The sequence below is a fragment of the Scyliorhinus torazame genome, chromosome 18 (genome assembly GCF_047496885.1).
Source record: "Scyliorhinus torazame isolate Kashiwa2021f chromosome 18, sScyTor2.1, whole genome shotgun sequence".
Classification (NCBI taxonomy): domain Eukaryota; kingdom Metazoa; phylum Chordata; class Chondrichthyes; order Carcharhiniformes; family Scyliorhinidae; genus Scyliorhinus; species Scyliorhinus torazame.
In genome coordinates, this window is record NC_092724.1 from 157,344,110 (window position 1) to 157,355,235 (window position 11,126).

The 11,126-nt window shown below is 46.9% G+C and overlaps 1 protein-coding gene across 1 annotated transcript in view; it reads right to left on the reverse strand.

Moving 5' to 3' along the window:
* LOC140395669 (cytoplasmic phosphatidylinositol transfer protein 1-like) overlaps positions 1-9,723 on the reverse strand; it is a 471,494-nt gene extending 461,771 nt beyond the window's left edge. Inside the window, exon 1 of the mRNA XM_072483728.1 lies at positions 9,052-9,723. Coding sequence (XP_072339829.1) covers positions 9,052-9,099 — 48 coding nt within the window. The 5' untranslated portion in view covers positions 9,100-9,723. The remainder of the gene's footprint in view (positions 1-9,051) is intronic.
* Between the last annotated feature and the right edge of the window lie 1,403 nt (positions 9,724-11,126).

Genomic DNA, 11,126 nt, shown 5'->3' on the forward strand with positions numbered 1-11,126 from the left:
AAGGTGGCAGACCAGGTAAGATTGAGGAAAGGGTGGGTAGGTCAGGTGTTTCATTCGGGGCTGGATGCCAAAAATCGAGGGGTGGCGATCTTGGTGGGAAAGAAGGTGCCATTCGAGGTGTCGAGCATTGTGGCAGACAATGGCGGTAGGTACGTAATGGTAAGCGGTAAGCTGCAGGGAGAGAGGGTGGTACTGGTCAATGTGTATGCTCCGAATTGGGACGATGCGGGTTTTATGCGGCGCATGGTGGGTCGGATCCCAGATATGGAAGTGGGGGGCCTGATAATGGGGAGAGACTTTAACACGGTGTTGGATCCGGCACTGGATCGCTCCAGGTCTAGGACGGGTAGGAAGCCGGCGGCGGCTAAGGTGCTGAGGGGGTTTATGGACCAGATGGGAGGGTGGACCCTTGGAGATTTGCAAGGCCGGGGGCTAGGGAATTTCCATTCTTCTCACATGTCCATAAGGCTTATTCCCGGATTGACTTTTTTATTTTGAGCAGGGCGCTGATAGCGAGAGTAGAGGATACCGAGTACTCGGCGATAGCCATTTCGGATCACGCCCTGCATTGGGTGGACTTAGAGCTGGGGGAGGAGAGGGACCAGTGCCCGTTGTGGCGCTTGGAGGTGGGGCTGTTGGCGGACGAGGAGGTGAGTGAGCGGGTCCGAGGAAGCATAGAGAGGTACCTGGAGGTATGTGGAGGTGCCTGAGGAAGAGGCGCAGCCTCCAGGCCGAATTCGACCTGGTGACCACCAGGAAGGCGGAGGTGCAGTGGAAGAAGGCCCAGGGGGCGATTTATGAGTATGGGGAAAAGGCAAGCCGAATGCTGGCGCATCAGCTTCGGAAGTGGGACGCAGCTAGGGAGATTGGGGGAGTTAAGGGCAGGGGAGGGAGTGTGGTGCGGAGTGGGGATGGCATCAATGGGGTCTTCAGGGACTTTTATGAGGAATTGTATCGGTCCGAGCCCCCACTGGAGGAGGGAGGGATGGGCCGCTTTCTGGAGGTTTGAGGTTTCCGAAGGTGGAGGAGGGATTGGTGGTGGGATTGGGGGCCCCAATTGGGCTGCAGGAGCTGACCAAAGGGATCGGGAGCATGCAGGCGGGGAAGGCACCGGGGCCGGACCGTTTCCGGGTCGAATTCTATAAAAAATATATGGACCTGTAGGGCCCGTTGCTAGTTAGGACCTTTAATGAGACAAGGGACGGGGGGGCTTTGGCCCCGACGATGTGCCGGGCAATGATCCCCTTGATCCTGAAGCGGGACAAGGATGCCCTGCAGTGTGGGTCTTACAGGCCGATTTCGTTGCTAAACGTAGATGCCAAGGTGCTGGCGAAGGTCTTAGCCACGAGGATTGAGGATTGTGTGCCGCAGGTCATCCACGAAGACCAGAGGGGGTTCGTGAAGGGGAGGCAGTTGAACGCGAATGTGCAGAGGCTTCTGAACGTTATCATGATGCCGGCGAGGGAGGGGGAGGCGGAGATAGTGGTGGCGATGGACGCTGAGAAAGCCTTCGTTTGGTTTTGGGGAGGGGTTTGTCAGGTGGGTCAGGCTGTTGTATGAGTCCCGATGACGAGTAAGGCCACGAGGAGGTCTGAGTACTTTTGGTTGCACCGAGGGACGAGGCAGTGGTGTCCCCTGTCACCCCTGCTTCGCACTGGCGATTGAACCCCTGGCTATGGCACTGAGGGAGTCGAGGAACTGGAGGGGGTTGGTGCGGGGTGGGGAGGAGCATAGGGTGTCGCTCTATGCGGACGACTTGCTGCTATATGTGGCGGACCTGGTGGGGGGGAATGCCGGAGGTAATGAGGATCCTTAGGGAATTCGGGGATTTCTCGGGGTATAAGCTCAACATGGGGAAGAGCGAGCTGTTCGTGGTTCACCCAGGGCACCAGGAGAGGGTGATTGGCGAGCTCCCACTAAAAAGGGCGAAGAGGAGCTTCAGGTATTTGGGGGTCCAGGTGGCCAGGAGCTGGGGGGCCCTGCATAGGCTTAATTTCATAAGGCTGGTGGAGCTAATGGAGAAGGAGTTCAAGAGGTGGGACGCGTTGCCGCTGTCCTTGGCGGGTAGGGTGCAGTCAGTCAAAATGACGGTGCTCCCAAGGTTTTTGTTCCTGTTCCAGTGCCTCCCCGTGTTTATCCCGAAGGCCTTTTTTAGGCGGGTTAACAGGAGCATATTGGGGTTTGTGTGGGCACGAGGGACTCCGGGGGTGAGAAGGGTGTTCCTGGAGCGGGGTAGAGATCGGAGGGGGCTGGCGCTGCCCAACCTCTGATGGTACTACTGGGCCGCCAATGCGACGATGGTGCGCAAGTGGGGGATGGAGCTGCATGGAAGAGGCTGGAGATGGCGTCCTGTGTGGGTACGAGTCTGGGGGCGCTGGCAATGGCGCCGCTGCCAATCCCTCCAAGGAGGTATACCACGAGCCCGGTAGTGGCGGCTGCCCTCAAAATCTGGGGGCAGTGGAGGCGGCACAGGGGGGGGGAAGTTGGGGCCTCGGTGTGGACCCCAATACAGGGGAACCACCGGTTCGTCCCAGGGAGGACAGATGGAGGGTTTTCGGGGTGGCACCAGGCAGGGAGTCGAAGGTTGGGAGACATGTTTGTGGACGGGAAGTTCGCGAGCCTGGGTGACTTGGAGGAGAAGTATGGGCTCCCCCCGGGGAACACCTTCAGGTACTTACAAGTAAGGGCATTTGCCAGGCGGCAGTGGTGGAATTCCCACGGCTGCTGCCACGCACAGTACAGGACAGGATGCTCTCGGTGGGGTGATCTCGGAAACTTACCAGGCGATGCAGGAGGAGGAGGAGGCCTCGGTGGTGGAGGTGAAAGGTAAGTGGGAGGAGGAGTTGGGAGAGGAGATCGAGGAAGGGACGTAGGCAGATGCCCTAGGGAGGGTGAACTCTTCATCTTCGTGCACGAGGCTCAGCCTCATACAGCTTAAGGTGCTGCACAGGGCACACATGACCGGGACAAGGATGAGCAGATTTTTTTGGGGTGAGGACAGGTGTGTTAGGTGCTCAGGGAGCCCAGCAAACCACACCCATATGTTCTGGCCATGCCCAGCGCTGGAGGAATTTTGGAAGTGCGTAGCGAGGACGGTGTCGAGGATGGTAGGATCAGGGTCAAATTGGGCTGGGGGCTCGCAATATTTGGGGTGGCAGAGGAGCCGGGAGTGCAGGAGGCGAAAGAGGCCGGTATTCTGGCCTTTGCGTCCCTGGTAGCCCGGCGGAGGATTCTTCTTCAGTGGAAGGACGCGAGGCCCCCAAGCGTGGAATCCTGGATAAACGATATGGCAGGGTTTATTAAGTTGCAGAGGGTGAAATTCTCCTTGAGAGGGTCGGCACAAGGGTTCTTCAGGCGGTGGCAACCGTTCTTAGACTTCCTGGCAGAACGGTAGACATTGGTCAATGGCAGCAGCAACTCGGGGGGAGGCCATTATTTATGTTTATTTACACTGGGGGATCTGAGGGGGTGTATATCTTTGCTATGCTGGCTTTGTGTTAAGTTGGGGTGTTAATTTATTATTTATGTACAGGGGGGAGGGGGTATGGAGGGTTGATTTTTGACTGTGTTTTGTATTTAACCCTGTTGGGTTCCTTTTTCATTTTGTTATTGATATTCTGTGAAAACCTTAATAAAAAAATTATTTTTTTTTTAAAAAGGGAACAGTTTGTGGCCGGGACTGAAGACAATGACTCCAATAATCCCCATATTTAGTTGCATGAAAAACTGTTCATCCACTACTACGTGTTGACAATGTAGTGTGACAATTTAGAGACAGTGGAAAGATTCAAGAGAGGTAGCGAGCTGATCGTCGATACTTCCTCATGGCCATACAGTTGGACCCCACCTGATCAATCAAGGCATCAGCAGCATCCTATAACAAAATTATCTTATGTTCCATTGCAACTTCAACGGAGACAAAAGTTGAATTTTCACTCCATCTTGTGCGAGTTTGTGGCTGACATAAATAGTCACGCAGCAAGAGCTATCCAGTTTCTCAGCAGCCATTCACTCATTCTAGTTGATCGTAGAAATCGTGGTGGCACTGTGAACTTTCAAAAAATGAAAGTATCATGATTTCTGCCAGTGTCTCGAAGTTGCTTGCATTATTCGGTTTTGGGTGGTTCAGTAATAAAACAATACAGTTCACACATGCCCTACAATATTATAAGGCACTCTGATGAGTGCATGGGTGCGAATGAAACTGTGCACTTTTTGAAACCTGGAAGAAATGCTGTATCCTCTTGAATTGATGCTTTTCTGCCGTGGGGAATGTGACACACATTGCTCCGGCAAACGAGGTTCCAAACGCCTTCCTAATGAACTGCTGTGCAGTTTCTGATTAACCTGGCAAATGTTGCCTGTGACGGCGTGGTGCTTAGACCATAAACAGGCAAGATGTCGTCTGTAGCTCAGGCTTCAGTAGATAACACAATTCAATGACATCCTCCCTGTTGAAACAGAAGTTGAAAATGCGTCTCTGAGACATGCCTAAGTGTTGAGTCTGGATCAGAATATGTCATTTCCGGCTTTTTTTGTTCTTTATTCGTTCATGAGATGTGGGCGTCGCTGGATCAGCATTTATTGCCCATCCTTGAGGGAATTTAAGAGTCAATCACATTGCTGTGGTTCTGGAGTCACATGTAGGCCAGACCAGGTATGGATAACAGATTTCCTTCCGCACTAAAAACATTAGTGACCCAGATGGGCTTTTACGACAGTTGACAATGGTTTCATGGTTATCATTAGACTATTAATTCCAGATTTTTATTGAATTCAAATTTCACCATCTGCCCTGGTGAGATTCAAACCCCAGTCCCAGAGCATTAACTTGGGTCTCTGGATTATTAGTCCAATGACAATACCACTACACCACTGCCTACCATACTGTCTATAAATGAGCATCAGAAACCTTAGGTGAAGGCAAACCGGTCTTTCTGCCCTCGGCAAACAATTTTTTCTCTTCTAAATTCAGGAGAGGCATTGGCAGGCCCAATGGAATATCTATGATAAGCAATGAACTGACAGCTGCAGGGTAAAATAATTGCAACTAAGTGTTGCTAAAGAAATATGCAAAGACATATTGAATTGCAGGGTATCAGTGTTAAGCAGTGGGAAACAATGTAAGCACAATGGCAGCACGGTAGCACAGTGGTTAGCACAGTTGCTTCACAGCTCCAGGGTCCCAGGTTCGATTCCCGGCTGGGTCACTGTCTGTGCGGAGTCTGCACGTTCTCCCCGTGTCTGCGTGGGTTTCCTCCGGGTGCTCCGGTTTCCTCCCACAGTCCAAAGATGTGCAGGTTAGGTGGATTGGCCATGCTAAATTGCTCTTCCAAAAAAAGGTTAGCTGGGGTTACTGGGTTACGGGGATAGGATGGAGGTGTGGGCTTAAGTAGGGTGCTCTTTCCAAGAGCTGGTGCAGGCTAGATGGGCTGAATGGCCTCCTTCTGCACTGTAAATTCTATGATAATTGGTTTGACAAATTCTGTCAAAAATAGCAAAATCCAAGTCTCAAAAAATGTAGCAGCCTAGCTGTCATAACCTGGGGTTAAGCAGGTCATGGGACACGTATGAGACTGGGGGATTGATATCCCCAATGGGGAATGCACACTCCCCCACTGAGGGGCGGGGCACCCCTTCTACATTCTGTATGAAACCGGAGGGTCATGAACTGTGAGGGAACTCCTGTAGTAGAGTAACTGCTCTGTACTTCTATTGCATTAAACCTTTTTCTTTTGACTCAACCTGATTTGCTGTGTGGACTCCTTTCTGAACCTTATAATAAGCTGGTTTAGCTCAGTGGGCTAGATAGCTGGTTTGTCATGCAGAACAAGACCAGCAGCGCAGGTTCGATTCCCGTACCAGCTTACCCGAACAGGCGCCGGAATGTGGCGACAAGGGGCTTTTCACAGTAACTTCATACTTGTGACAATAAAAGGTTATTTTTTATCTATTTTTTTCAATACTCGCCTTATGTATCTAGCACTGAATCAAACAATTTGGGAGTCCTCCTTGTGCTCATTTTATGTAGGTACTCAGTGAGTTAGGTCTGCTTTACAGAGAACCATGGTGAACTTACCATTGGATCAATTAACCAATTGCCAGGTTAACTGAATACCCCTTCTCCGACAGAATTAGAAAATCAGCATCATGTTTGGGTCCTATCAGCCTGATTTGGCATGTCTTTACACTGTAGCCACCTGGGTTGACCACTTCCTGAATTAAAATGGAGAACCGCAAAGGCGGAAGGGAAATTCAGCTAACACAGGCAAAGACTAGCAAATACAGAAATCATGTGTATTGAGACCTGTAAGAAACCAGACAGCACGGAAACCAGCAGCCATCTGCATAGCAATGCAGCAGCCATCTGCATAGTCATGAGCGATTCCAAGGCACAATGGCAACAGTTAAGGTGAATAAAGCCAAGCCAGACTCATCGGCGCCAGCAGGAGCCAAAACAAAGGAAGGCCAACGGACATTTAGGGACCGCCCAACGATCAGGGAACAGCTCCAGTATTGGAGAAACCGATCCAAGTGATCGGAACGCAGGTCAATCACTTGGAACCAGGTACGGGGTTCGCCCCGAAGGGCGGGAAGCCCCTGGGGACTATAAAGTAAAGCCCCCAAGTTCAAATCGTCCTTCTTTGGCAGGGTCACTCAGCAACTTGAATCAACCCGTGAGAGTGACCTGTCTCAGCTGCCGCCAACCAAGTAAGTCTCAAGTCAACGCTCGTTACGAGATAGACGCTCCTAGCTACCAGTCCATACCAGCTTTTGAATCCTGCAGACTCAGGACCTGAACGAAAGGCCATTTGTTCCCCTGACCTGGTGGGCCAGTCCGAAGCTAAGTATAGGCCTTTTAGTGATAGGAATAGCCTAGAAAGTAGAGTTTATGCATGAGTAGTGATTTACTGTGTATAATAAATGTGTTTTGATTTGAATCTTACTAATTGGTGTGTTGAGTTATTGATCATTACTTGAACTTGAACCTCGTGGCGGTATCATAAAGATACCCGGCGACTCTAGAGCAAAGGTTAAACAAACAGAGCAAATTACGATTTAAGAGCCAACCAAAAGTTAGCAACATATTACACCCTGCCAGTGAAGAGCTGCTCCGAAGCAGACCATGGGAAATCATCCTGTAGAGCACTGTGTGCAATTAATTCCTTTCAAACAATAGTCAAAAAGGTTTATTGAGGTTTTATTTCAGTGACTAATTTTATTGTTTACATGTTTTATCACAAACCACATGAAATACTGCCCTTGATCAAATTCTCATTCAATCTACTTTTTTTTTCCTTTTCATTTTAATCCTTTCTCAGAGTTACAAAGCTAATCATTATCATAGAATTTACAGTGCAGAAGGCCATTCGACCCATCGAGTCTGCACCGGCTCTTGGAAAGAGCACCCCACCCAAGGTCAACACCTCCACCCTATCCCCCATAACCCAGTAACCCCACCCAACACTCAGGGCAATTTTGGACACTAAGGGCAATTTATCATGGCCAATCCACCTAATCTGCACATCTTTGGACTGTACAGAGTGGACAAGGCAAGCCCTAATCCATCTCCTTGCTTGCTCCAGAAACCAATTCAAATTCAAATTGAATCCAATTCATGGTCCCCACAAAAGAGACATACTAGATCCAAACTGAAAATAATAGGCATTAAAGCTGATCTTGGTCTTGATCCTGCACTTAATCTTAACCAAAAGCCAACCTACTTTATATATGTTTATTTACAAAGCACGCATGTGAAAAGATCACACAAAGAAGTCATCAAATTAGATTGGTTAGCATTCTGTTTCACTTCAAATTACTTAACCTCTGAATTATTCAATGTTCATTAATAAAACCTTGAGCATCTTTTGCAATACATAGATGTCATAACTTGGCATGGTGCTGCACTATTGGATCTCAACTAACCTAAATTATAGTGTTCTCTAGACCCATTACATGAAAATTAGCACAATCACACAGACCTATATAAATCCTTGTTTATAAAATAATGTTGCTAGGTTCTTTACTTGGATTGTAGACAACTGTAAGTACTGGCTTTTTCATCTTTTTCTAAGAATTATTAGCTGAATACATGTATCACGGCTAACTGACCTGCTTTGTTTATTAAACAAAAAATGGCAATTATAATTTTAAAAAGAGATGACTGTATTCCCCAACTCGTAAAAGTTCATAGTACTTTGACTCGAATAATTCTAATGAAACATTCTAAATGTATTTTTTGCAAAAAAAATGGAATGGAGAAATAAAACTAAGGTTGATGTTGATCTTTTCAAATGCATGCGCAGGGGCTCCACTTGAGCTCTAAATGTTTCAGACCAAAAGGAGTAAACAAGATCACTTTCATTTCAGCGCCATCTGGTGACAGTAGTGGATGGATGAATGCGTTGTCCTCCACGATAAAACGTATTCATATATTTATGTTTACCATGCGCTATTCTAACATTAAAATATTACTTTGTTTTTAATGAAGTTCAATCTATGCAGTTAAAGGTATACCGCACTGTAAAATTCAGTGGCCGTGTCAGAAGGATAAGAACCCGTATTGAAGTGGAAATTTTAAACAAAGGCACCCTGCATGCAAAAAAAGGCTTTGGTGTGTAACTCGCCCCACTCAAACCCTCGGAGGTGACTCACATCTCGCCGGCAACCACTTTCACCGATTTTCCTCAACTTATCTGTTTCTTTCCAAATGAAGGCATTGTTAAAAAGCAGACTTCCAGTAAGGCGGGGAAGCTTTCCATTGCGTTTAAGACGCAGCCCCGCGGTTTGTGCATACAGCGCAGTCATATGATTTCCATTATATGTGATAGCAATGCTTTACAGTACATACATTTATAATCCGAAACAAATGGAACATTTCCTAATTCTAACAAGCGATTGCAAACGCGTTCAAATCTTAATCAAAGCCACCAAAACAATTCAATCGTTACCCGGCGGAAATACGACATAAAATAAAAATGTTTGATCGGGCATGCATGTTCTTTTATAAAAAGCCCACCATTAAATATGTACCATGTGAGCTATGCTTACCTCCTCTACTGTCAGGGGCATACAAATCCTGAACTCCTTCACCACCATAGTCCTTCCTCGAGAGACTCTTTTCCTCCCTTGAAACTCGTAATGTAACTCGGGTTACTGTTGTTAGAACGGAGTCACTGCACAGCAAATGAGGTGAAACAAATCAACCGTTAGCTCCTGAAGGTTCATGCATCAAAACACAATCGAGTCCAGTCTTCGCTACCTTTCAGATCCTGTTTCAAGTTCAGATCATGTGAATACAATGTGTCGAAACGGACTGAAACAGCTCCTTTCCGACCATTACTTGCAATCGTATGTTGCTTGAGGGGCAGGATAAACAAGGAAGAGAACACTTTCATTCCAGCAGATGCATGGCAAGACAACCTTAAGGATGCATTAACCCACCAAAACGTTAGTGCGTTAACACTACACAACGCCACAGCAGGACTTTCTTGTTCCTTCAGTTTTTCCTTCCCCAAATAAAAGCAAATCCGGCGTATTTCCTGTTTCAGGAACTCTGAACGACTGGATATCTCCCTTGCATAACACAACAAATTAGCTCGGCTTTTTTACACCAGCTCTCCTTGCAGATCTTGATGGGTATTATGTATCCGATGACTACAACAGTTGAAGCTTCTGCACAACTCCCCACAGTTTCTTCAATGACGGCAGCAGGAAGGACAGTGATTCAGTCCAATAGGAATAAACTCGTCTGGAAAGTGGAAAATTCAAACAAAATATCACGTCTTTGATTAAAAAGCAATTTAAAATTGTTACTTGTCGCGTAATAGGAATAGTTTGTTCGGTCAAACAAGTATTTAAATATGCGGACTCTGAGTATAAATAACGTGAATAGTAATCTTTCGGTTATGGGTCAAAACAAATTAATATTAGCCAATTTATCAAATGTTATAAATGCTGTGCACTTTTTGAAAACTAAAATTTGATGCTGATTTATCATTTTTCTTTCATCTAACACTGTATCTTAAACAGGTTATTTGACCTTGTATTGCGTAAATATATTCACAGAAATTAATCAGACTAAGCATCTAAAAAGCTTTCAGTTATCCTACCAACGGGTTAAGACAACTGAATTCCTCCGAAAACACGTTAAGCTAATTCTGATGGCAAAGCAGAATATATGATAAAATATTTAAGGATGATTAATAATTACCAAGTTTTTACTTAGATAAAAATTGCTTTTTTGAAAAATGGTGATAATTACAATAAATGTCTACATTTTCAAATATATCTTGTCACTACTGTCATCTGTGAAGCTATTATACATCACCAATGGTAAAGTGTATCCACTTTTAGCACCACAAAAACAAATTATCTGGCCAAAAACACACTGCTATTTGTAGGAGCTTGCTGTATGCAAACTGGCACTTGTGCTTTTACAAAAGTACTTTATTGGCTGTGAAGCACTTTGAGATGTTTGTGGTTGTGAAATACACTGTTTTAACTTAAGTCTTTCTCTCCTCGATCACTACGGAATCAAACACACAAGGCCCCAAACTTCAATACCATGCTCCCTGAGACCATCACAACAACTTATTGAAAGAAGGTTTGGTGGATTGGCCATGCTTCATTGCTCCTTAGTGTTCAATGGGTAGGTGGGGTTATGGGGATAGGGCAGGAGAGTGGGCCTGGATAGAGTGTTCTTTTAGAGAATGGGTGTAGACTCGATGGGCCAAATGGCCTCCGTCTGCACTGTAGAGATTCTATGAAAAGTGTCCTCCAGTTTTATGCACTTGGTTCCCATGACCAAAACAAATTTACTTCGAAGTAATCTAACACACTTTGGCTTCCAACAATTTTGTGCTGACTGCTCAACTTCAGGAACCTAGGGCGAAATTCTCCATTATCGGCGGAAAATCCGCCGATCGGCGCAAAAAACGGCGCAAATCCCACTTGCATCACGTCATAAAAATGGGCCGATAGTCTGCGGCCCGAAATGGGCTAGCAGCGACGTAACGGGATCTGCGCTTGCGCAGTGGTTCACGCCGTGCAGTGTCATACGCGCTGCACGGCGTGACGGCTCATAAGGCCGCGCAGCTCCCCCCCACCCGACCGGAACAGCCGAC